The sequence below is a fragment of the Panthera uncia genome (genome assembly GCF_023721935.1).
Source record: "Panthera uncia isolate 11264 chromosome A1 unlocalized genomic scaffold, Puncia_PCG_1.0 HiC_scaffold_16, whole genome shotgun sequence".
NCBI lineage: Eukaryota > Metazoa > Chordata > Mammalia > Carnivora > Felidae > Panthera > Panthera uncia.
In genome coordinates this window covers 508,884-536,099 of record NW_026057576.1, presented here as the reverse complement: position 1 = coordinate 536,099, position 27,216 = coordinate 508,884, and the positions used below count along the sequence as shown (strand labels likewise).

The 27,216-nt window shown below is 42.3% G+C and overlaps 1 protein-coding gene across 4 annotated transcripts in view; it reads right to left on the bottom strand.

The window, feature by feature from the left end:
• PARP4 (poly(ADP-ribose) polymerase family member 4) overlaps positions 1-26,312 on the bottom strand; it is a 107,607-nt gene extending 81,295 nt beyond the window's left edge. For 2 of the 4 annotated variants that reach the window (XR_007461037.1, XM_049646678.1), the window contains exons 1-10: positions 26,009-26,312; positions 19,795-19,927; positions 16,388-16,589; positions 13,762-13,828; positions 12,561-12,636; positions 11,712-11,828; positions 8,715-8,864; positions 8,046-8,183; positions 6,815-6,988; positions 3,192-3,352 (exon numbers count right to left, since the gene is read on the bottom strand). Coding sequence is in view for 3 of the 4 variants with exons in the window: in XM_049646678.1 (XP_049502635.1) it covers positions 3,192-3,352; positions 6,815-6,988; positions 8,046-8,183; positions 8,715-8,864; positions 11,712-11,828; positions 12,561-12,636; positions 13,762-13,828; positions 16,388-16,589; positions 19,795-19,926 (1,217 nt within the window). In the remaining variant the exon portion in view is untranslated. Of the gene's footprint in view, positions 1-3,191; positions 3,353-6,814; positions 6,989-7,623; positions 8,005-8,045; positions 8,184-8,714; positions 8,865-11,711; positions 11,829-12,560; positions 12,637-13,761; positions 13,829-16,387; positions 16,590-19,794; positions 19,928-26,008 lie in introns of those variants that run through there. The other 2 variants (XM_049646680.1, XM_049646681.1) reach the window with 2 other exon arrangements.
• Between the last annotated feature and the right edge of the window lie 904 nt (positions 26,313-27,216).

Sequence of the window (27,216 nt, the reverse complement as noted above, 5' to 3'; positions counted from 1 at the left end):
TGGTCTCTGGCTTCATGGGGCTTACATCCTAATGGCGAGACAAAAATGAAAAGTTAACAAACTGATTTTAAGTTCTACTCTACCAGGTTCAGAGACGGGATAGTCAAGAAAGGCCTATCCTTGAAGGTGACATTTACTGCAACATGGCATAATACAGTGTGTATTCTAAGACTTAACTGGTTGTTATGGGAAACTTAATTGGATGTGGCAGGAGCGGGAAGAACGTCAGGAAGGAGATGAGACAATGGTGTCTGGACTGAAGGTGGCAGCAGTGTGAACGAAAGAAGCCAATGCATTACAGACATTTTGGAGGCAGAAGTGACAGGAATGGAGATGTGGGGATGAGGGACAGTGGACAATGGCTCTGGGTGGGTGACTAGATGGGGAGGCATGGGGAAAGACTGGGGCACTACGGAGAGACGGAGTTGTGGGGTGGAGGGGGTAGGAGAGTCTATCCAGTATGTCTTCCCAACTCCATGTTTCTTGGTGTCACATTGGTAGCCTGAGATTAGCTATGGTGGGAGCATTTTTATACCACAGAAATCAGCAGTTGTTACAAGTCAGGACTTTTATTTCAGAGAGGTGGCTTACCAACACACCACTAGGTGAGGAGAAGAATCAATAATTCAATTTGGGATATATTTATTCTACACCAAAATGTTAACAGTGGTCATGTTATCTCTGGGTTATCTCTGGGTGGTGAGATTTTGGGTGATCTTTAATTTTCTTCATGTTTTCACACATTGTCTAAACTTTCAGCAAAGAACATGAATTTTATAACTAGAAAAAATGAGTATGAAAAAATCATAATTAGTGAAATGAAATGGAGAAAATCTTCTTCTCCTTCTCCTGCTTCTGCTTCTTCTTTTCCTTCTTCTTCTGCTTCTTCTGCTTGTGCTTCTTAATAGCAGCAGAATCTCTCCACACAGAGAGGTCCACTTTTGTTGTATGACATTACTAGGGTGCGAGGTGAGATCTCTAAGGGCTTGAGTTACATTAGATGACTGAACTGCACCCCCCTCCCCAGGGCTTGAAGACATGGCTCTTCCTTCTCTTTGACTCCCTGGAGAAAGTCAGTTACTCCCCTCCTGATTCTGCCTTCATTGTTAGTAGTTTCTAATTTAGTATTAGATCCTAGCAGATATCTAGGGGTGGGTCAAAAGTCAAATCAAAAGAAGGAAAAGTAATTTGATTATATATAAAAGCAAAATCTGGAAAAGATCTAAAGGAAAGGATTTTTTTAACTGATGTAAAAGTCACATAACACAAAACTAACCCTTTTGAAGTATACCGTTCCGTAATAATTAGCATATTAAAATGTGCAGCCACCGCTTCTACTTAAACATTTCAGAACTCCAGAAGAACAGCCCATACCCATTTAGCAGTCGGTCCCCGTTCTTCCCTCTCCTGGAGCCTGGCAATCTGCTTTCTGTCTCCATGGATTCAATTTGTCTCTTCCAGATATTGCATATACATGAAATCATACAATATGTGGTCTTCCATGTCTGGCTTCTTTCACCTAGCATAATGCTTTTGAGACTCACCCATCTTGTAACATGTATTAGTACCTCACTCATTTTTGGTGATTAACATTCCATTATGTGTACATACCACGTTTTGCTAATCCATTCAACCACTGATGGACATTTGGGTTGTTTCCACCATTGGGCTATCGTGAATAGCACTGCTATGAACATTCACGTATCCGTATCTGCTTGAGTACTTGTTTCCACTTCTTTGGGGTATCTAACGAGGACTGGAATTGCTGGGGCAGATAGTAATTCTGTGCTGAATTTGTTGAGGAACCGCCAAACAGCGGCTGCACCATTTTATGGGAGTTCCAATTTCCCCGCATCCTCACGAACACTATAATTACCCATATTTTCATTTTCTCAAAAAAAAAAAAAAATACAGCCATCTTGGTGGGTGTGAAGTAACGCTAGTAATGGCATTTGAGGGCAACTGATCAAGGAAGGCAGAACACCGTTTTAGACAGGTCTGAAGTAGTCCATAAGGGGGGTGCTTCTAGCTAGCTGCCGGAAAACCAGTTCTCAAAGCAATAGCAAAACCCACACAGGACCCCGATTTGTGGCATTTGCTGGTTTCTATGGTATAAATCCTCCCACCACAGCCGATGTCAAGTTACTAATGGTATTCAGCTCACAAAATTCCTAAAAATGTAACAAATGGCCCCCGTGGTTTGGCTCCAAGCAGTGTGTGAGGCTGATTAAGGCTAACCTGGCCCATTGTACCTAATGAGAGCTGAGATGCCAGAAACACCCAGAAGAAAGACTTCAGGCAGAGGAGTGCTGGGAAGTTACATTAGTGGGCTGAGTGACCAATCCAATGGAAGTCAGTCCCACCCTTAAGAATAATCCATCAAATTAGTTTCTGAACCTTGAAACTGGGTCCAGGATCTCAGAGGAAACTAACACCCAGTGAAGGCTGGTCTGAGAGGCTGATCCAGCCTCCTGTTGCTCCTGCTGCTGTCCTGGCTTGTAGAACACACATGAGCACAAGAAACAGGGAGTCTCACCATCAGTGAGGAAACAGATAACAGATGTGACTGACGGTTAGGGGTGCCATATCTCTGGCCATGTTTTCCAGATTTTCAACTGAGTGTTTTCATGCCATTGAGTGGGCGTCTTAGAAGCTACCATGCACACAGCTGCATTTTAAAATCTTAATTTAAATGGGTTTTCCTATATAACACCCTTCAAAACACAAAAAAGCCTTGTGATTTAAAATTTTTAAATTTAATTCTCAGCAAGATTAGGTAAGCTTGAACTCAGAGTGAATGGGGAGAGTTTTCAAGCATAGAATACTGTCCAAAGTTATATTATAAACACTGAAGAAAGAAATTTGTCATCACAATATAGCTACCTTGTTATAGAGGATTAAATCATACCGGTAATTGTGGAGAGTAGCTTTTTTTTGGGGGGGGGGGAAGGGAGCATGCCCGCATGCATGTGGGGGGTGGGGAGAGGGAGAAAGAGAGAATCTTAAGCAGGCTCCGCCCTCTCAGTGTGGAGCCCAACTGCAGGGGGCTTGAACTCAGGAGCCATGAGATCATGACCTAAGCAAAAATCAAGCGTCTGAGCCACCTAGGCACCCCTGGACAGTAGCTTTTTAACAGAATCTGAAATAGTATTACATAATAACAGATCCTAAGACATTTCCTTTATGCATACCTGTGATTATTCTGTAAAACCTCTTTTCTAACTCTGAAAAATTCTTCAGTGTTCTGTTCAACATGCTCAATTTTGCATCTCAAAGCTCGGTATTTGGCAAGAGAAGGCGGGTTGGGTCTGGACAGATTAGTTTCACAGACATTAACCATGTCTCTTATTAGCTGTAGATGGAAATGATGTAAGACGTTAGAATCACTACATATCAAAATATTTATAGCACATTACACTTTCTCAAAAAGACTGGAAAAATAAGGTTTTATTTCCCCAAAGCTTTTTTTCTTCCAAAGGTTTTACTTTTAAGTAATGTCTGCACCCAATGTGGGGCTTGAACTCAAAACCCAGAGAGATCAAGAGTCACATGTTCCACCAACTGAGCCAGCCAGGTGCCCCTCCCCAAAGCTTTTGATCAATATTTTGATCAATATGTAAGTGGAACATTAAAGGTAATACCTTTAGTATGTATTGTGCCCTCAGTGATAGCATAATATACAATAATAATAATAGTGTACTTTAGGACAGCACATCATTGTTGATAAAGTGTTTTCAGGTACACTGTTCCTTTAATCCACACTGTTACACTGGTCTTATTGATCTTATTATCCTCACTGGATAGATGGGGACAATGAGGCTCTGAGAAGTTGAATTAATTGCTCATGACTCCACAGCAGAGAGGGGATAGTGACTAAATAGGAACTCAGATCATCAGGACTCAAGTCCAATTCTGTTACCAAAAAATTCATTAAACATGTTCTCTATGCCAGGCTGGTATTAGGTTTGAAAGACACAAAAATGATGAAGAAACAGGTGTCTTCCCTGAAAGGGAACCCTGGTATACTTAGTATACTCATAGGTCATGGAGCTTGGAGGAGGGAACACAGCTCCTGGATAATCTGAATTACGTTTATACAGGAATGTATTGCTTTCACCATCTTTGAGGCTAAGGAGACATTGACAGGGGAGCCCTATTCACTCTACTTGCCATGCATCCTTATGACCTTGGCGTGGCGAGGGGCTAATTTCAATTCAAATACACCAGCCAGAAAAGAAGAGACTGATGAATTTTTCTATATAAAAGTCAAAAATTTCTGTGTGGTGAAATAGAACACGTCAACCATCACCCCAATTCACCATAAGCAAAGTAAAGAACAAAGCAAAACGAAACAAATAAACTGTAGCAAATATTTGTAACTCATCCCAGACTAAGCTCCCTAACTTCTTAAGATGTCCTAAAAATCATGGAAAAATATCAAGATCCAAAAGAAAAAGAGGCAAAGGTCATGAATTGGCAGTTCACAGAAAAAGACACACAAACGTCCCCTAAATACAAATCCTGGAACCGAGAGGTCATTTCTCATCCACAAAATTGGTAAAATCTATAAAAGTTTGACAAATACACTTGTGGTAAAACTACAGGAGATAGAAACTCTCATTCGCTGATGATGGGTGGGCAAACAGTAGAACCTTTATGAGGGAATCGGACAAAATCTATCACAATTACAGATGCATTCACCCTGTAAGCTAGCACTTCTATTCCTGGGACATGTCTCAGGGACACTCCTCTGAAGGTACGAAATGACAAATACAAAAGCGTATTCACTGTGGCACTGTTTGTAGTAGCAAAGTCCGGAAACAATCCACAATGTGGTGAGTGAAGATGCTCTCTATGTACAGGATATGTTAAGTGGGGAAAGCGGGTGCAGAGTAGCAAAGATGGCATATGACTTTTTATGTAAAAAAAAGGAGAAGAGGAATAAGTATATATGTGAATATTTACAGTTTTGTGCATAAAGAAACTGCAAAGACAAACGAATTAGTAAAAATGGTTATCTATCGAGTTGGGGAGTTGCAATGGGTGGAGGGGACAGGGTAGAACAGAGACTACTCTGAGTATTCCTTGTAAATATAATTTTGACCGGGCACCTGGGGGTCTCAGTAGGTTAAGCATCTGACTCTTGATTTTGGCTCAGGTCACGAGCCTGGCATCGGGCTCTGGGCTGACATCGCTGAGCCTTCTTGGGATTCTGTCTCCCTCTCTCTCTGGCCCTCCTCTGCTCTCTCTCTCTCTCTCAAAATAAATAAACTTTAAAAAGTATATAATTTTGACTTTTGAATAATGCAGATGCATCACCTACTGAAAATATAGAAAAGTTAAATGAAAAAGCATTTGGATGGGCATCCCAGACACCTGCTCAATACGAAAACCAGCCACTGAGGTTCTTTCTTCTGGTTAGGCAAATCATGAAACTTTAAATTTGGAAGACTCCTTTCTCATCCTGCGGACTGGTTCATCTCATCTGTTGGTTCTTCACTTATTTTGGATTGCAGGGGGTAGGGGGAGCCTCTTCTAAGAGACAAGAAAAGAAATACTCTGGATGGGATGCTAGGAAGCACTGTAGCTGTAAGGTGATGTAAGGGGAGCCAGGTGGAGAAGGGAGCACAGAGATGGGAAGAAGCTGGCCCCTGATGATAATGCTGCCTTTGAGCGACTGGACCAGCCGTCACCCTACAGCTGGCTTCCTGTTATACAGGGGGGTAAGTATCCTCATTGTTCAAGGCAATTACAGCTTTCTGTTTCTTTTACAAACACAATCCCAACTCATCTCCTTGAGATAGGGAAACTGAAGGACTCCATAAAAATCTGCTTTTTACTCCTTTTCCTTCTTCTATTCTTGTTAGGACCCCCACTTTACACACAGGTCAGAATGCAAATAGTGCATGTCCTCCTTGTATGGGACCAGGAGTTAAGGATTTCTGTAGAAGAGATAATACCTAAGGAAGGACCAGGTGAGAAGACCCGAGAAGCCAGTATATGCGCATTCCAGATCACCAGAGTTACATATCTCACACAACCCTCCTGGCTCCAAGGAACATCACCTAAGCCCCCACTTTGTTTTGAGCAGTTCCTGGATGCCTGAGAGCACATGTACACCAGACCACGACCCTCCACAGAAACCCCAGACCTCAGGCAAAGATAAGATTCCCTCTCCCAGACACTGCCTGTACCTGCACTCTCTCTCCCTTCAGTAACCTCTGCTTTCACCTCCCGCTGGCCCACCTTTGATTTCTATCCTGCAATTTCTTTCTTTTTTAATTTTTTAAAATGTTTATCTTTGAGAGAGAGAGAGAGACATGGAGAGTAAGTGGGGGAAGGGCAGAGAGAGAGGGAGACAGAATCAGAAGTAGGCTCCAGGCTCTGAGCTGCCAGCACAGAACCTGATGCAGGGCTCGAATCCATGAACAGCGAGTTCATGACCTGAGCCGAAGTTGGACGCTTAACTGACTGAGCCATCCAGGCACCCCATCAATCCCGCTGATTTCTATCCTGTGAGCAGCCAGGAAGCCGCTCTGGGTCCTCAGACCTGGCCGGCCGGCATCATCCTAATGTAGAAAATTACTTTACCGTGCAGCAATTCTAAACATATCTGCCTTTGTACTAGTATTCCGACACATTCATGTTTGGGAACATGGTTCAGATAACTTCCATAAGGATCCAAAGCATTCTAAAATGACTCAGCATTTATTTTTGAGCCAACTTTTGTGATTCAGTGCTACCTTATTAATCAGATTTGAAAAGATTCTTCCCTAACATATTTGAAATTGAATTCTGTATTTCAGAGATTTACCTGGCAGAGGTCCTCTTTCTTAGCTAATAGTCTCAGGTTCACTTCTTCGGTTGCTGTGCCTCTGTGAGGTATTAATCTGTAGAACTCGGTCATCATATTTTGCAATTGTTCTTCTGTTTCTCCATTTTTCAGGGCTGCCTTTACTAGAAGGAGAACTCCCTCTGCCTTGCTCACCTTTAAGTGGACAACAATATACTCTTATTAAAATTGAATCTTTACAATCAAAGAGAAAGTGAAGGAACATGCATAAAAATACCTAAAATAGTTGTTAGATATGTCATAACTATTAGTTTTCTACTGGACACCAGCCATAAAACAAATGCCATGTTTATGGGAGATGTATCTCAGCTGTGACAATGATGCCATGAGAAGGTTTCCAAAAATGGGCTCAGCTTAACTAAGGGAAAGAACCAGAGTCTTAAATATCTGTATCTGTGTATCTATATCTATACCTGCATCTACATCTGTATCTATAGCTACAACTGCATCCACAGCTATGTCTATATTCACAGAGAGAGGAATTCTAGCACAACCATAGGAGATGTGCTTTTCACACAAGAAATTTAGAAAGATTTTAGAAAGAAATTTAGAAATTTAGAAAGAATCAAAGTAAGAACAAAATTCAGCAGAATGTATTTCTAATTACACAAGTGCATTTTAAGCCTTGTGCCAGGAAACCTTTTTCTCCCTGAAATAAATTAGTTCAGTTCCACAGAAGACTGTACTATTTTACTACGACAACGCCAATTGTACCACTGGGAATACTGTCTTCACTTGCTCCTTCAATCATGTAAAATTAAGAAGAGTACCTTCTGGAAGCATGCTGTCTTTCTCTACAACAGTCACAAGTTCCAAGACTGTGAAGCAGTGACAGAAGCAGAATAGGGTCTGAGCATCCGACTGAGGACCAACAGCATCCCTGTCCCTCAGGCCTGCCACAAACCTCGGGACCTAGGAGAGCGGGCCTCCTACAGAGCTGGCACCAAAAAGCCTGCTTGGAGCAGTTCTTGGGTCTGACATTTGAGAGACAGGAACATCTAGTTTTCCCGGAAGCTTGTTTTCCTCTCAGCACTCTCCACATTCCCCTTCTCCAAGGTACGAAAAAGCATGTCAGGAACGCATCCAGAACAACCAGGCCGGTGCGCAAACACACGTGCTATCATTCAAGCTAGTGAGCCAGAAAGCGGGTCTGTCACCATAGAGGTTTGCTTGGAGGAGGCACGTGACTCACGTCATTGAGACTAATCCTGTTCGCAGGCTTGAGAAGTGTGTGCTCCAGGTGGCCGAGAGCTTCCGCCCAGACCATCTCCACCAAATCGCTCACCTCTTTGCTCAGAGTGCTTGAATTCATTACCTCCTCCAAAAGCAACTGCAACAACAAAATTTGAAAAACCAACAAGAAGTTTCGTAAGTGGACCGATTTAAAACCAAGAGAGAAGAAATAATTAATTTCAGCCAGGCAAAGAGTCACGGGCAGTCAAGTGACTGATAACTTTGAGCTTCCACTTCCTCCCTACACTCTCCTCATTTCCCCTTCTCTCTTTTACTCCCACTCTATGTTTCCTTTTGACTCTTCCTTCACTTTATCAGCTTGAGGCCTGCCAGTGGCATCAAAGGTTAAGCAGTATTAAGGGTTAAGGACCCCTGATTCCTGGCCCAGGTTATAATCAAATTTTTTGAAAGCCATGAGGGTTTGTTGCTGAAGCAAGCAGGAAGTTTCACGGCTTATCCTGGAACTCACTCCCCACCGGCTGCCCTGCCGTGCATTTTTGTGAGTTTACCTTTCCTGTTCTTAACTCCCACTCTTCCCTCCTGCCAAGTTTTTATTTGTCACAAAGAAAACATTTCTATTCAACATACTCAGTCAGTCACAAAAACTAAACATATGAGTCAATCTTACCGCCTGCAGTTTTTCAGATGCCAACTGGGTTGCTTCGGGTGTAAAATATTCCCTTAGCAGAAATCCTTGTTTCTTCAGTTCTTCAATGTAATTTTCATAGTGCTCACTTGCGTCTGCAGAGGTTTTCTTTACAGAGAAGTGTCTTCTAGTCTGTGAATCATAGCGTGCAGCAAAATGTCAGGATGCGAGGATGTACTAACTTATTCACATACGGGTCTTTACCGAATGCCTCCTATGTACCACAGGGGAAAGCAATGTAAATAGGCATTGGATCCCTGCCATGAAAAAGTTTATTAACTATTTTCAAAGAATTACTTAAATCTTCAATCCTTCACAAAACAGCCTAAAACCTGAAAGGGAGAAAAGCTTGAGCAGGCCCAACATGCAGAAGAGGCACATTTGATTCACTGGAGAGTCACTCAAACGTCTGTTCAGAGACTACACATTCTTAATTTACATACTATTCTAATTAGCTTTGAAATCTGGCTTTCAAGCTTTTTGGAAATGGGAAAAATAAATCAGGGGAAGGGAGGAAAAGAAAAATAGCTCAGAAATGAGGTACTGTTAGGGACAAGCACACCGTCAAAATGAAATGATACTACCACAGCAAGGAGAAAGGCAGAAAGCTCTCAGGTCACGCAAATAATGTTGAGGGAGTGGAACAAGGCATCCTGTGGATAGACGCAAACTGTCTCCCTCATTCCAACCTGCCCATGGATGTGGCATTCTTCTGCTTTTCCTGGAAATCCGTGCTCCTGTAGTGAGCAGTTATCCCAAAGTCATTAACCTCAGAGAACGGGGGAGGTCTTGCCCATGGGTGTCGGTTTGGGTGTCAGCCAAGCCTCTGGCTCTGGAGTGTGCCGCCCCGGGAAGAAGCCAGGCTACTCATGACACTGCTCAACTGCCCTCCCGCTCTGGTGGCCACAGGACACCTCTGAAGCTTAGAGAAAAGAGCATACCATGTTCAAGTTACTCCATTTGAGAAGGCAGAGTTTAACACAATTTTGGAAGGTTTCCATCAAATTGGCTTTTTATGAGAGGGGCAAACTAGAAAAGCCTCTTCTGCAGGACAGCTCTTTCATAGTTGGTGAGGATAATTTCTATCAAAGTGAACACACTCACCGGAGGAGCACTCTACTTGTGTTCTCAGACTCACGCCTGCTAAGGGCGGAAGGCACTCAGGAAGGGCTCTCGAGATAGTAAGCAGGAGGGGACACAGTGGCTGATGCAGCCTTATAGTTTTCAGTAAAGAAAACCAGTGACAACACACTCTATCATGGTTTTCAACTTGATGTTTCCTTACTTTTTACCCACACAACTAAATCCTCCACAAAACAGAGCACATGTTTTTGGGTAAAAGGTTAACAAAACCCCTTCTCCTCCTTGGACACATTCGACTTGGATTAACTTTTTTTTTTTTTTTTAATTTTTTTTAACATTTATTTATTTTTGAGACAGAGAGAGACAGAGCATGAACGGGGGAGGGTCAGAGAGAGGGAGACACAGAATCTGAAACAGGCTCCAGCCTATGAGCTGTCAGCACAGAGCCTAACGCGGGGCTCGAACTCACGGACCGTGAGATCATGACTCGAGCCGAAGTCGGACGCTTAACCGACCAAGCCACCCAGGCGCCCCTGGATTAACTTTTTATATTTGTTCCTGTGGAAAGCTGATAAGGGTGGGACGCTGTAATATTAGGCAAAATTGCTTAGGTTATTAGTGACCTCTCATTAATAAATTGCATCAGGACCAGGAGTTCAATGAATGAAACTTAAATGGTGGGTGGGAAACCTGAGCCTTGGGCTTCCCTGAGGGCAGTGATGCGAGCAATGGGCATCTCCCTTCAAGACATCTCCAACCTAGGCCCATGTTACAACAGGCACGGGCTACTGTGGGTGACTTTCTACGTCAGGTAGATCCTGCCTCCTCCTGATGTGAGTCTCCCTCCTGGCACCACAGCTGGCACCTCCAGCGGGGGCAAAGCCAGAAGCATCCAGAGCCCGAGTAACATGCTGCGAGGACCACTCCCCCTGAAGAGGGTCTGTGTGCCCTGTGGGTGCTGTGCTTCCTGCCTGTAAGTCTGTCTAAACGGAAGACACCCTGGTGGTGTGGCAGCATTTGCTTTGAACTTTAGGTATTAGTTCTGAATTTATTTTTGTGTCATAATAGTTTCAGATGGGAACCATGCCCTTGACTTGACAGTGACCTAATGCAAAGGTCTTGGGCTCTGCAAAGGCTTCCTGGTTGTTTGTGAGCCTACAATACTTTACATTTCAGTATCAGTTCTGTCCCAGTGGGTTCTGTCCCAGTTCTGTCCCAGGGGGTTACAATCATGAATCTTCCCTGGTGGTGATCTACCTCTGAGGGGCAGGGTTTGAAGTAATTAAAAAAAGAAAATTTAATGTTTATTTATTTTTAAGAGAGAGAGAGAGAGAGAATGCAAAAGGGGGAGGGGCAGAGAGAGAGAGGGAGACACAGAACGAAGCAGGCTGCAGGGTTGGAGCTGTCAGCACAGAGCCTGAGGCGGGGCTTGAACTCGTGTACTGCCAGATCATGACCTGAGCTGAAGTCAGACTCCTCGCCGACGGAGCCACCCACGCGCCCCTAAGTAATTTTTATCTTTGCCTTCTGGTAGATCACTTGGTACTCAGCAGGTACTTAACCAAGTGTGTGAATGGGTGGTTTTTAGCAGTGTGTGCATTAGGCAAGTTCCCCTAAGTGCTTCAACACAGGGGCAGGAAGCCCACGTGCCCTGCACCCGCTGAATATTCCCCTACTGACATTGAAGAACCCCGTGCGGCTCTAGTCAAGGCGCCGCTCTCACCCCTTTCCTTCACCGGCTACACTGCAAGGGAGAACACGGCTCAACTTTTCAAAACCATTTACCAGGTAAAAAGAAAAACGGTAACAGATTGGCCGGTACCTTGACCAGTGTTAAGGAAACTAGTTATGAACGAGGGTGGATAAACACATACGAATCAATATAAAGATCGATACCTTGACGCCGGTGGCCGAGAGGAAGTGTGCGGATATCAGGAAGGCGGCGTCCCCGGGCTCCTCCCGGGAGCACTGCAGCTCCACCACCGCCACTGCCTTACCACCCTCCGCCCCAACCTGGAAAATAGGTTGTGTGTCCGTTAAATAACAAGCCGCACGCACCATTTAAAAATGTAGATTATAAAGCCAACACAAGTTCACGGGAGACACAATTCGGAAAATGCACAAAGTATGAAGAAAAAATAAAAATTACCGGAAAGCACACTACCGATATAATTACTATTAATATTTTGGTATATCTCCTGCCTGTGTTTTTACTACAGATATATCTGTATGTGTTTAAACTACACCACTTTTTATATTTTCTCTATCACAGAAGGAATGTTGTTTTCAAGTTACATTTCATTAAAATATCTAAAAAATACAAATGGAGCATCATTTTGAATGCGAGGGTTTTCATTTACACGACACTGGAGAAAGAATTATCTCCTTTTCTTTTTAATGAGTGGTAATGGAAATTCAACATAATGTAAACAGTGTCAAATCTACTCTTAAAATACAGAAGCCATTAATAAACACGGAAGAAGTCCTTTACTTTTAAAGTCCCATTAATATTTTGTACTGTTTATATTTTATTGTGAGCAGGTATTACTTTTATAATAAAAACACTAAGAAGTTAAATGTTACATTTTAAATATAAAATTTTTTTGACTATTAAAAATCAACTCATCTATTAAATATTTATTCAGGATATGCACAATTTTCCAAAACAATGAGAAAATTATCAAACAGGAAAAGTAATCAGAAGACATTCGGGGTTTTTTTTTCAACTACAAATCAGGCTCTTACTTTTTCCAAGGTGTTATATTTTGCAACTTCGAAATCTTGTGGAAAATGAGGAATTTCAGCATTCTCTGTATAAGACCTGAAATTTGTATAAGAAAAATGAAACATTACAATGGACTTTTAAATTTTTTTTTTTCAACGTTTTTTATTTATTTTTGGGACAGAGAGAGACAGAGCATGAACGGGGGAGGGGCAGAGAGAGAGGGAGACACAGAATCAGAAACAGGCTCCAGGCTCCGAGCCATCAGCCCAGAGCCTGACGCGGGGCTCGAACTCACGGACCGCGAGATCGTGACCTGGCTGAAGTCGGACGCCCAACCGACTGCGCCACCCAGGCGCCCCACAATGGACTTTTAAACTAAAGAGCCTTTTCATAAATTTTTTCTTGGATGTCTCCTAATCCCATACAAAATACATTTTAAGTTCCTAATGCCTCCTTAGATATTCTGAAAATGGTTAGAAAGTCTTATGGAATGAGCTGGATTCCTCCTGTGTGTAACTTTAGAGTTCTCATGCCAAATACTGAGTGTCTGCATCAGAAGGTGGGCGTCCTGAAGCAGAGGCAGGGCATAAGAGAAGCAGGCCAGCGCACTGGAGAGAGAACCAATCCTGCATCCTCTTGGGTTCTGACCCTTAGGAACCAATCACTTAGGCTCACACCAGAGATTGTCTGGACTACAGTCAACAACCCTTTGAAATAAAAGTGTCAGACTTCTCATAATCTGTACTTTTATCTTTGGTATTTGCTCTCTTTTTTAACACTACGATTAACAAATAAAATGAAGCTAAATGTGACCCTTAACTGACATTACAGTTTGGGGTATGCTGGAAGAAGCTGCACACGGTCCATTTGCAAAAGGCTGTCATTTCCAGTTTTTGACACATTAGGTAGGGAGTAAGGGACTGTCTCTACTCTAAAGGCTTCTCTGTAAGGTAGCAGGGTGAGGAGACTGCCCAAACCTTTTCTTTTTTCAAATCAATCCAACTATCATGTCCAATCTTGTATAATACTAAGATGGAAATAATTATCACTCTACTAGTTGAAGTAAAAAGTCTTAAATAAATAAAAGCCTAGAATTAGATAAGCAAGATAAACAAAAATACTACAAGAAACGTGAGGTACTAATAGTATTTTAAAACTGTGTTTGAGGTTTACAAAATACTTTGCAAAACTGGAGAGTCTTAATGATCAGAAGTAGATTACTCTGTGAGTTCCACAACGTTTTCCTTCTCAGTGGAGTTGTCCTGGGACAGATCATCTGTTGTCATTTCTAAGAGAAAACAAACAAAACACTTGTTTGCTACTCAAAGATTTATTAAAATTATCAACAATAAACCCTGGAATTGTTAAGATTCTTGAGTATAGGTAATATTTACCATGCTATTATCTTTTTTAAAGATGTCCTCAAATTAGCTATAGAAATTGGTGATCTAAGGACAGAGCAGGTGGGACAAAAAGATTAAAGACAAAAGATGGTGAGAATACATTATAATTCTCTTTTAATAGGCATGTGAGGACAATTGTAATAAAATCTGTATTATGTGAAACTCATTGATAGATATACAATTTCAAATAGCATTTTTCTCTTCTGAAGATTATGGTGAGGATAGTTATGAAATGCATTTCTTTCTTCTTTTTGAGAGAGAGAGCATGTACATGCAAGTGGGGGAGGGGTAGGCAGAGAGAGAGAGAGAGAGAGAGAGAGAGAGAGAGAATCTCAAGCAGGCTCCATGCCCAGCAGAGTCCAAGGGTTCAATCCCACAATCTTGGGATCATGACCTGAGCCGAATTCAAGAGTCAGACACTTAACCAACTAAGCCACACAGGCGCCCCATGAAATGCATTTCTTTTTTTCTTTTTTAAATTTTTTTGTGTTTTATTTTATATTTGAGATAGAGAGAGAGAGAGAGAGAGAGAGAGAGACAGAGCACGAGTAGGGGAGAGGCAGAGAGATGGAGACAGAATCTGAAGCAAGCTCTAAGCTCCCGGCTCTCAGCTGTCAGTACAGAGCCCAATGCGGGGCTCCAACTCATGAGCAGCGAAATCATGACCTGAACCCAAGTCTGGCGCTTAACCGACTGAGCCACCCAGGTGCCCCAACATGAAATGCATTTCTAATATGCTGCAGGATCAGAGTGGTTCCCCAGTGCCATCATGTCACAAATGAAGGAACTGGGATGTTTTAAAGGAGGGAAATTCGAGGGCTCATATGTGAAGCCAAGCAATTTTTGCTTCATGTTTTTCTTATAAAAGAATCATAACACTGTCTATGGCATTATGATACATACGGAATAACTTCTTTTATAAAAGGATTTCTTTCCAGTTTTAATTATGCTACCAAGGGGTGCCTGGTGGCTCAGTCGATTAAGCATCCGACTCTTGATTTTGGCTTGGCTCATGATCCCAGGGTGGTGAGATCGAGCAACATGTTGGGCTCCATGCTGGGGTGTGGAGCTGCTTGAGATTCTCTCTCTCTCTCTCTCTCTCTCTCTCTCTCTGCCCCTTTTCCCCGCTTGCATGCTATCTCTAAAACTATATATATATACATATATATATATATATATATATATGTATATATATATACTATCAAGATATCAAAAGGCGTCAATGTAGTTATAGTAATTCCAAATCCGAGGGTATTATTCTGGATGTTGAAAAACATTTTTAATGTAAAAGGAGTTTACTATTCTTTTTTTTTTTTTTTAATGTCAATTTATTTTTGAGAAAGAGAGAGAGACAGAGTGCAAGCAGGGAGACAGAGAGAGAGGGAGACACAATCTGAAGCAGGATCCAGGCTCTGAGCTGTCAGCACAGAGCCTGATGGGGGGCTCGAACTCACAAACCATGAGATCATGACCTGAGCTGAAGTCAGATGCTTAACCAACTGAACCACCCAGGCACCCCTGGAGGAGTTTACCATTCTGCCTATTTTGTTTTAGCTACCATTTCTTGAGAGCAAGAAAGTCTGATGACAGCATTTCTGGACAATCATTTGTCTAAAGAGGCTGCACCATACCAAACATTTAGATTTCTAAAATTCTCATAAATAATACAATTTATATACACAATATGGTATCTAACATATATCATGTGCTTACTATAAATTATTATTTATCAGAACTGCTTGACTTTTGATGTGTCTCATGAAGACTGCATTTCTCTATGTCCAAAGTCTTGCTTCTTGGCCAGATTCCAAAATAAAATCTGGTCTATAAAGGAGATATGTTTCCTTTGGAGAGATCATCTTTTGGAAAGAACTTATTTAGCAAAATGCTAATCATAAAATTTCCAGTCATAATTTTTTAAACACAAAGTTTCTTCCCCTTCCCAGATAAAATTACACATCAAGTTTTCTGAGATTATCAGTGTTTTTGTAGTCTTTTTGAATCTGATCACATTAGATTGGATATTAAGAAATTTATTCCTATTGCTAAAGTAGTCTTTTGTCCTTCACTATTTGCCTATATTCTGAGATAAGAAGTTTAATTATTTTTGTCATATTTCTTTTTTTTTTAAGCTTATTTATTTTGAGAGAGAGAGTGCACACATGTGTATGCGTGCAGGGGAAGGGCAGAGAGAGACAGTGAGGGGGAATCCAAAGCAGGCTCTGCTCTGTCAGCACAGAGCCCAACACAGGCCTCAATCTCATGAACTGTAAGATCATGACCTGAACCCAAATCAAGAGTCCGATGCTTAACTGACTGAGCCACCCGCGCACCCCTATTTTTGTAATATTTTTGGACAATCCTTTGACTATACTATCTTGGACAAACCAAAATGTTTATTATAGCACCTATAATATATTAAGTACTTGATATAAAATACTTACCAGAACTTCTTGCCTTTTGACAAGGAGGTGGTGTGATGTCTGGTGACTTATGAGGATCATAATTCGTTACGTCCAAGAGTCTCCTTTCTTTGATAGATTCCCATATAAAATCTGGGTTTGTTATATGGATATGGTTCTTTTGGATAGAGTTCAGTTGATACTGGCTCAGAACATCAGCATTATCTAAGATTATATGTGTGCACTTAGAAAAAAAAAATAACCAAATCATTATGTACTTGTAAAAATAATATCTAAATATATTACTTGTATCTGTAATTTTCACCCTTAAAGAATCTTGAAGATAATTTGTAGTAATCATTCTCAGCTTTCTAAAACCCTTATAAATAATATGTTTTAGTTACATAAAAGGTAAAAAAAATCAAGGTTTTTTAAAAAATGTTTATTTTTGAGAGAGAGTGTGTGCACACAGGGGAGGGGCAGAGAGAGAGGGAGACAGAGGATCCAAAGCACATGCTGACAGTGCATGCAGGGCTCGAACTCATGAACCGTGAGATCAGTACTTGAGCCAAAGTCAGACACTTAACCAACTGAGCCACCCAGGTGCCCCCAAAATCAACAGGTTATTTTGAAAAAAATTTTAATGTTTTACTTATATTTGAGACAGAAAGAGAGAGAGACAGAGAGCAAGCAGGGGAGGGGCAGAGAGAGACAGAGACAGAATCTGAAGCAAGTTCCAGGCTCTGAGCTGTCTGCACAGAGCCTGACCCAGGGCTCGAATTAATGAGCCGTGAGACCACCACCTGAGCCAAAGTCAGACACTTAACTGACTGAGCCACCCAGGTGCCCCCACAGTTTTTAAAGAGTATGGATATGGGGTGCCTGAGTGGTCTGAGTCTGAGTGTCTGAGTGAGCATTCCACTCTTGATTTCAGCTCAGATCATGATACCAGGGTCATGGGATCAAGCCCCGCATTGGACTCCATGCTGAGTGTGGAGCTTTCTTAAGATTCTTTCTCTCCCTCTGCCCCTCTCCCTTGCTAGCGCTTGCCCTCTCTCACTCTCTCTCTCTCCAATAAAAACATAAAATTAAAATTAAAGTAAATAATAATAAAAAATTAAAAAATTAAAAATGTAAAAAATAAAGAGTATGGATATGAATGTACCACAATGGATTAACCAACCCTAGGGGTTATTTCCAAATTTTCACTCCTCTAAACAAAGTTGTGCTGAATATCTTCTTGTACACTTGTTTAATTATTTTCTTAAGAGTGGAATGGCAGATTCAAAAGGTATTCATTATTTATTTAATTTGCTAACTTGTAATTTTATTTATTTTTATTTTTTTAACTGTATTTTTTTTAACTTTTAACAAATGTTATTTTAGAGAGAAAGTATGAGCAGGGAAGAGGGGTAAAGGGGGGGAGAGGGAGGGAGGGGGGAGAGGGAGAGGGAGAGAGAGAGAGAGAGAGAGAGAGGGAGAATCTCAAGTAGGCTCCATGCTGAATATGGAGCCTGACACAGGGCTCAATCTCATGACCCTGGGATCATTACCCAAGCTGAAATCAAGAGTTGGATGCTCAACCAACTGAGCCAGTCAGGTGCCCCATTAAGTTGTAATTTTATTAATTTATTTTGCAATAAAGAGTATATGTACATTGTAGAAAATCTAAAAAGTACAGTAGTAATAATAATAATAAATTAACATATTCCCCACCATTGTTCCCAGTTACTCTCCCCAGCGGCACCTCATGTAACTTCTTGAGTATCCTTCCAGAGCTATTGTACACATAGGCAACACACATGTAAGCACACAGCCCTGTGTTTAGCCACAAATGGCAGCACCCTAAACATTCTGCTCTGAATGTGTTTTTCCACTTGGCAATTTACCTTGGAGCTCATTCCTCAACAATACACACCCAGCTGTCTCCTTGGTTATAATACCTGGTAAGCACATTTCAAAAATGTATGTACATTGACAACATAACTTTCAAAAAGGTTGCACTCAAAGTATGTGGGAAATTCCGAATAAGGAGAGACCATGATGCTATTCTTTATTCTTTACCCAGAAGATAAACTGAGAAGGTGTAACAGTCATGAATCATCCATCCACCCAAAGAAATGGTGAGATAAGCAAGTGAGGGAAACTGTATAAGGAAAGTATATGCAGTTCTGCTTAAACTGGAGGTAAATAGAGACATTCCGTTTCTGATAACCACAGGCAAACTACTTAAGTGCCAGAAAGCACCTAGCATCCCACTGGAGTTGAACATACTTCATAGAAAAACCACACTCGCTGGCAGCAAGCCCCGGGGATCTGGTCCAGGAAGGGGCCGGCTGAAGTCACCCATCAGTTCAGCAACACAGGAAGGAGCAACAGACAGGGGCAAGCCTGGCGTTTGGAAGCCTGGGATCCAATGACTTCAGACTTTAATTTCATTATGATGAAGTGTTTATAGAAGAAGAGGTTAGCCTTAATTATTTTTAAGATTTCATCCAGCTGCCAAAATTCTATATTTAAACTGTCAGGCCTACAATTCATTTCAAAAGAGGGAAGCTCCCTTCAGCTTTTAAATAAACAAAACAAGCAATACAAGCTGTATCACAAAGATCAGTCTGCAATGCATGTTTTCCTCTCTGTCCCTTACAGGTCACACTGTACAGGTGACACTCCAGGGTTGACAGACTGGTGAGTGATTACACAGAGAACCCTTTTCTCTAATGTTTACTTATTTATTTTGAGAGAGAGAAAGCATGCACTCACATGGGGGAGGGGCAGGGAGAGAGAGAGAGAGAGACAGAGACAGAGACAGAGACAGAGACAGAGAGAATCCCAAACAGGCTCCATGCCATCAGCGCAGACAGAGCCCAACGCAGGGCTCTACTTCACAAAACATGAGATCACGACCTGAGCTAAAATCAAGAGTCGGGCACTTAACCAACTGAGTCACCTGGGTGCCCCTGGATAGAGGGCTTTTTGCGAAACTCTGTACCCCATAACTTTTCTCCTTCGAGAATAGATTTGGCTGGTCTGAAATCATTTCTATTTATATCTTTGGCTGTGCTCTAATATCCTCAGATTCACAGGGCATGTAGGATTTCCCTACAGCTCACAGCAATGGAGAGAAGGTGGGATGATGGTCTTCCCTCCTCTGCCTTTCTCCAGTCCACTTCCTTGTTGGCAATGTCACAATTTCACCTGCTTTCGGTGACTTTCTCCTGCTGCCAATTTTCTCTGCTTACTCTTCTAACCATGACCCGCTCTCCCTTTTTTAAAAAATGTCTTAATCTTACTATTTTAAGATAAGCTCTACCTCCGATGTGGGGCTTGAGCTCAAGACCCCGAGTCAAGAGTCACATGCTCTACCCACTGAGCTATCCTGGCTCCCCAACCTACCCTCCCCTAATGCACAGTGTTTACCACACAGTTCTTACAAAATCTGCAAATACCTGAGGATTTAATAAAAAGGAAAATTTTCCACCATTCTCCTTAATGTCATTTTGTAGCTTTTTCTTCTGTTGACGAGGTAAGTGCTTGACTTTCAAACAGAAGGTACAATTTGCAAAGATCCCCACAGTCATCCTGTAGGAAAAAAAGTTTCAAGTCATAGTTTTAAAGGATTCTCTTCTCAGTGAATACAACTGACTGAATCTAGAATTGCTTTACATGCAAACTGCGGGAAGCTGGGCATTTTAAAAAGGCATTGCAATCACATTTAACCATAAAAATTGGACAGTCGTCAAACCTGCAATAAGTATATTAGTTTTAGAATCATTTCTAGTTTTTACGTCTGATATTATGACACCTGAAATACATTGGTATAGGTGCATAATATATAGCTAAATGAAAATGTACAGATTTTAGTTACAGATCAAGTGTGTGGTTTAAGAATATAGAAGCATTTATTTCTAAATTAAAAATACTATGTGATAATGAATCCATGGATATTTATATATAATTCTATAAAATCAAAGAGACCCATTAGTTATGTCGGTTTCCGTTAAGTCATTCTGGAGAAAAATTGAGCAATTAGTAACAAACATATACAATTTATGTTTAAAGGGAAAGATATCTGTATGTTAATTCAATTTCTTTTATTGTCACACTTTCCAAATTACATTAAAGATTACTCCTAAGAAAAATGAGCGTATTTTGACTTGAAAGAAATTTTATGGGTATTTAACAATAAACTAATAAATGGTGAGATACTGATTTAATTCACAGTAGCTATTTGTCAATTTTTTAAAACTGGAGTCATCTCTAACAGGTTCTCCCAAATAAGCTGATGTTTGGGGAAAGCGGCTCCCACGTCTGACCTCCGAGTGAGGCCGATAGTTGGCGGGCTCTAGGACCACGGGACGCCGCCAGTCTCCCAGGGCGCCTACGGGGGCCCAGCCTCCCGCCAGACCCAGAGCTCGGGGTTCCGGGTTTCTCCTTAAACTCCACCTCCCTCTCGAACGCCCAGTTCTCCCAGGCTGGAGTCCCCACTCCAGTCTCCTTCGATGAGCAATGGTGCCCATTTCTCAAGGCCCTAAATACCGCCTACGTGAGGACCACCCCTCATTTGGGACAAAATGCCCACTGCCTCCCCCATGTGTGCGCTTCAGGCACCCAGACTTACCAAGTCCGCAACCTAGGCCTTCCCCCTGTTCCCCTCTAGGCAAGTGGATGCCGGGTGCTGCTGGCCCCTCAAGCCACTGGGTGCTACCCTTGATTTCTCCCTGTCTTACCCCCTTCGGTGATCAGCAGCTCTTTCTCACCACCCCTAAGCATAAGTGGAACCTATCCACTTTCCCCGTCTCCGTCTCCGTTGTCACCCTGGCCCATGCCCCCATCAGTGGAGTCCTGACTCCTCTCCCCACTTCTGCTCCTCTCTGCTTCTAATCTCCACGCCGTAGCTGCAGAACTTTTTTTCTTAAAATTATGTTTCAAATGAAATTTAAGTTTCTTACTATGGTTCAAGGCCTGGCCACTCTCCCCACAGCCTCCTCCTGCACCTCTCTCTCACTCTGCCCTGGCCACACTGGCTTTTTTCTCCAGGTTGGCAAAAACCCCAAGTTGGGTCCTCAGGGCCTTCACACATGCTGTTCCTTCTCCCTGGGACTCTTCTCCCTATCCCCACCCTACACTTGTGTATCCTACCCAGGACCTAGTAGTATCTGTCCAGTAAACGAACAAAGGGGGTTCAAATTTTTTTCTTATGACATCTGGTTAAACTGAAGTCCCTTGATCTAATTCTGCCCTTCCATAGCATTAATATTTACTTACTTCCTGTGTATTGATTGCCTTTTATGTTTGAATTGGTTCATACTTGTCAGGGTTTGTAGATGGGAGAGCTGCCGATGGATACTGTGAAAGTTATCACACTATGTCATTCAGATTAATCTGTCTTGCTTTTAATCTCTGACAGTTAAAAAACAAACAAAACACTAAAACTCTCTAATGAATCTTTAAAAATTTTCAGAAAAGTCTCTATATAATGCATTCTGCCACTGTTGGACAGGGAAGGCTGGATGGGCGTGGCTGCTCGAATCCACCTCTCCAGATCTGTCCTGGGTGAGTTCTTAAGTCCTCTCACCTGGTCTTTAAAAAAATGTTTTCTTTTTTTTTTTTTTAATTTTTTTTTTAACGTTTATTTATTTTTGAGACAGAGAGAGACAGAGCATGAATGGGGCAGGGTCAGAGAGAGAGGGAGACACAGAATCCAAAACAGGCTCCAGGCTCTGAGCTGCCAGCACAGAGCTGATGTGGGGCTTGAACTCACGGACCGTGAGATCATGACCTGAGCCGAAGTCGGACACTCGACCAACTGAGCCACCCAGGCGCCCCCCCAAAAATGTTTTCTAATAGAAAGTCATTCGTGCTCATCTTAGAAAATGTGGAAAATTCAGGGGCGCCTGGGTGACTCAGTCGGTTAAGCGTCCGACTTCGGCTCAGGTCATGATCTCGTGGTTCGTGAGTTCAAGCCCCACATCAGCTCTGTGCTGACAGCTCAGAGCCTGGAGCCTGTTTCGGATTCTGTGTCTCCCTCTCTCTCTCTGACCCTCCCCCATTCATGCTCTGTCTCTCTCTGTCTCAAAAATAAATAAACGTTAAAAAAAAAAAAAAAGAAAATGTGGAAAATTCAGAACTACATAACAGCAAAATAATTTCAAAACATAGAGGTCATGTTAACAATTTCTTTTGCTTTTTCTTCCAGGTTTTTTTTTCTACGTGTATGTACTGTAATTGACTATTTTATTATCAAAATTGAAATCATACCATATTCACAATACTTATCTTGCATTATGGCAGCATTTTGTCATTAGCATTAAATCATTAAACATTCTTGGAAAACATTTTTAACAGAGACTATCTGAGATATGTATCATAAATGAACTATTTCTATATTGCTGGGCAAGTAAATTGTTTCTAATTTTTGGCATCAAAACCAAAGCTAAAATGTATATCCCTATATGTAAATCTTTGTTTGTAACTCCCATGATTGTCTTAGAGAACAGACCTAAAATCCTAAACAATACTGAGTCAGAGTTCAAGTAATTTTTATTCTTGTTAATTTATATTTAGCTTAAATTGTATTACTTTTCAGTTTTGCCTAAAGTTCTTAGGAAATTACTATGAATTTGTCTTTATAGAAATAACTTCTCCCCCAAAGTAGGTTAAACAGTACAAAGAAAAATAAAGAGCACATACAGTGATGGAAATGTTCGAAGGTAGATTATGGTGATGATGCACAATTTGGTAACTTTATTAAAAATCTTTGAATCATGCCATTAAAATGGGTGAAATTAATGGTATATAACTTATATGTCTGTAAAGTTGTTTTAAAAAAGTACCTACGAGGGGCGCCTGGGTGGCTCAGTCGGTTGGGCATCCAACTTCGGCTCAGGTCATGATGTCACAGTCCGTCAGTCTGAGCCCTGCGTCAGGCTCTGTGCTGACAGCTCAGAGCCTGGAGCTTGCTTCGAATTCTGTGTCTCCCTCTCTCTCTGATCCTCCCCTGCTCATGCTCTGTCTCTCTGTGTCTCAAAAATGAATAAAAACATTAAAAAAAATTTTAAAGTACCTATGATCCCTCTATCGGGAAATAACTCCACTGTTGATATTTTGATATTTCTTTCAATATCTTTGATATTATTCTTTCCTGTATCAATATATTTTACAAATTATTTTTATAAAAATATATATTTATGAATATTATTTATTGTATTTTATAGTGCTTCTTTTATCTAACTTAATAAAATGTTTTTTAGATGTTTATTTTTGAAAGAGAGAGAGAGAGAGAGAGCGAGCCTGAGTGTATGGGCAGGCAAGGGGCAGAGAGAGAGGGAATCTGAAGCTAGCTCCAGGCTCTGAGCTGCCAGCACAGGGTCTGACACAGGGCTCAAACCTAGAACCGCGAGATCATTACCTGAGCCAAAGTCTAACGCTTAACTTACTGAGCCACCTTGTAATGAGAATTTGCCCATATCACTAAATATTCTTTGAAAATATTTGTAGTGTCTATGTGTAATTTAACTTTTCCCCAAGTCATCAGATATTTGGTTAGTGAAAATTATTCATTAGAAAATACACTTTGAAGAAAATGTTTTAAACTTGTTACATAGATATTTTTTAGCCTTTATTTTGGTGTAAAATGGACCTAACACAAAATTTACCATTTTAACCATTCTTAAGCGTACAGCTCAGTGGCATTAAGTACATTCACCATTTTGTGAAATCAAAGTATAAACAAACATTAAAAAATTTTTTTTAATGTTTATGTATTTTTGAGAGAGAGAGAGAGAGAGAGAGAGAGAGAGAGAGAGCATGAGTGGGGGAGGAGCAGAAAGAGAGGGAGACAAACAGAATTCGAAGCAGGCTCCAGGCTCTGAGCTGCCAGCACAGAGCCCGAAGGGAACTCACACACTGTGAGATCATGACCTGAGCCAAAGTTGGACGCTCTACCGACTGAGCCACCCAGGCACCCCTAAACAAACATTTTATCAAACTCTGGCCCATTCTTAGCAGCTGGGGCCACAGAGGAGGTAGAGAAACAGACTCTAAGTTCTATGCAATCTCAAATCAGGCCTTGACTTCTGTCTTCCTACAGATTGTATGTGGTGTCTCTCTGCAATGTGTGGCCTCTCCTGGCTAGCAGCTCTCCCAAGAGACATGGGCCACCAGTCTCTCCCTGCTTTCCAAGCTTTTCCTAAACAACAGTCAGCATCTCTGCATATTTTTACCAGGGCCTACTACATACATATGAGATCTCTGAGTGCCTTCCATCCATCAGGCCCTGTGTTAGGGACACAGGACTAGAGCATACATCTCCAGCAACTGAGAAATTTCCTGAGCAACTCCTCCCAAATTCCAGCTACTCTACCCAAAAACCAGTGGTGCAGTTGGAAGCAAGAGGCTTACTGCCTTGCATTTTCATGTCTTTACAAATGGCATTTCTTCCTCTTTGAAAGCCTCAGTATCTCCCTAGACAGTGGCTCTTTCTGGAACCCTTCTCCCTCTGATTTGCTGCCCTGCTCTGGCCCTCTCAACAACCCTACAGACTGGCAGCTTTCATCACACATCTGTGGATAATCATTGGCTGTTCTCCACTCTTAATCAATTTCTCTACGAGGATCAATGCTATTTGAGGGGCTGTGCCTTGTTTATCTTTATATCCCTAGAATCTAGCTCACTTTTGGTACACAGTAGGCATTCAATAAATGTCTGCTTACTAAAAAGTCTTTCATGCATCAATTAAAGCCTAGGATTATAGAAAAGACTTCTATTTCTAATTATTTGCATATTTGGACCCGCACTGCATCAATACCACACTCCCCTAGTGGGACTAATAAACCCCTAAAAAGCAAAGACCACCTACTTTGGTACTGCTTCTATTCCCATGGAATATCATACCTCTAAGCACACAGACAGAACGTAAATAAATGTTTACTGCATAAACGATCAAGTCAAATGTACCTAAAAAATCCACAACACACACATATTGAGAGTGAATCCTCCTTTTTCACAATACTGCACTTTAAATATTTTTATGTTTATTGTTATTTTGCAATCCAGAATCGAAAGGTTGAACACTCAGCAAAGCCTTGTTATTCTAGAAGCTGACGTCTACCTACTCAGTCCTCTGGATGAGTCATTCGGCATTCCCTGCAGGAAATATTTAACGGATTTCCAAGTTTTCAACTTTGATCTTCAACATAAACATTAAATACTTCTATCACGGTGTTCCTAATTATGAAGTCGGATTACATTCCCTGCTTATTCACCAAAATACTGTATTTTTATGAAAAGTTTCCTTTGATACCTAACTTGAAGAAGAAAGGCTGTCTGCATACGGGAAACAAGAAGCATTGAGTTCTACTGCGATCTGTTCACCCCCCCCCCCAGAACCCCCCCCCCCCCCCCCCCCCCCGCTCTGAGGGCCAGCTCCCCGTGGAGGCCCCACCTGTGTCCTGTCACCTGGGCCCGCGACTCGCACGAGAACACTCCAACCCCTCCCCCCCGGGGGGCGCGCGCTGCAGTAGCCAGGGCTGGGAGGACAACTGCGAAACCACGGGCAGCCGCGGCGTCGACACGACCACCTTCAGGCCTAGACTACAGGACCACCCGGAGGGCGGCGGGCCTGCGCCGGGCCGGGTCGGCCACCCAGGGGCGCCAACGCACCTGCCAGGGAATCCCGCCCACTCTGCACGCCCCCGGCTCCTGGTGCTCCCGGATTCCGACGTCCCCGCAGCCGCCGTTCTCGGCTACCAGCGCTCCTGCCGGGATTGCTTCCGGATTCCGGATTCCCGGCTCCAGGCTCCGGCGCTGAACCGGGGTGCGGCAGCCAAGCCCAGCCAGGGAGAACGCTGCCGGAAGCCCGCCCTTGGCTGCCTCCCAAGGCCGCGCCCCCGAGGACCTAGGGCTCCCAGCCTGAAGATTGCGGGCGGTCGCCCAGGAGTGAGGCGTTGGGCTCGGGTAGGGTTTCTCTTCCTGGATCGGATTGAGGGTTCCGCATTTTTTCAGTTTCATTTTTTCGTCAGGATTTGGCAGTGAGGGTAACTCCAAAGTTGCAGTTTGGTGAAAGTGGGTGGTTGGTGCTGTCATTTAACTGAGAAGTGAGAGTAATTACTGGGAACAGAAGAGAAGCAAATTTCGGGAGGGTGTGAGATTGGAGGAGCAAAAGGGTAAGATAATGAAACTTAGTTTAGGACTTCCTGAGTTTGAAGCTTGTGGTAGTGTTCTCACGGAGGTATAAATATATACCTGCCATTCCGGAGAAGTGGGGGCTGAGATTCATCGAGTAGGGGGTAAAATAATAGGAAAACAATAAAATTCACCAGCTACTGAATTAAATGAGAAGAGAAAAGATGTAGAGAGGGTGTGGGTTTGAATCCAGACTCTACTATTTATTACTCGGGATTGCCAACAAGGTACTTTACTGGGACCTCCATTTCCTTTGTCTTTTGTAATGTTTCTTTATTTTGAGAGAGAGAGAGAGAGAGCGCGCGCACATCCATACTTGTGTGCACAGGGGAGGGACAGAGAGAGAATCCCAAGCAGGCTCCATGCTGTCAGCACAGAGCCCAACAAGAGGCTGGATCTCACAAACTGAGATCGTGTGATCTGAGCCAAAACCAACAGCCAGATGCTTAACTGACTGAACCACCCAGGCGCCCCATCATTACCTTACAGAGTGGTATATGAATCAGCTTAGGTGACATTAAGCAAAACTGGTATAATAGGGAGTCCCAGGGCCCATCCTTCCCCAAGAACATTTTAAAAAACGAGACGAAAACTCAGAAACCACCTTATCTTAACCCAGACAATAGTCAAAAGTTGACAGCAAACAAGCAGATGTGTAACCAGGAGAAAGGCGGAGGAAACAAGGT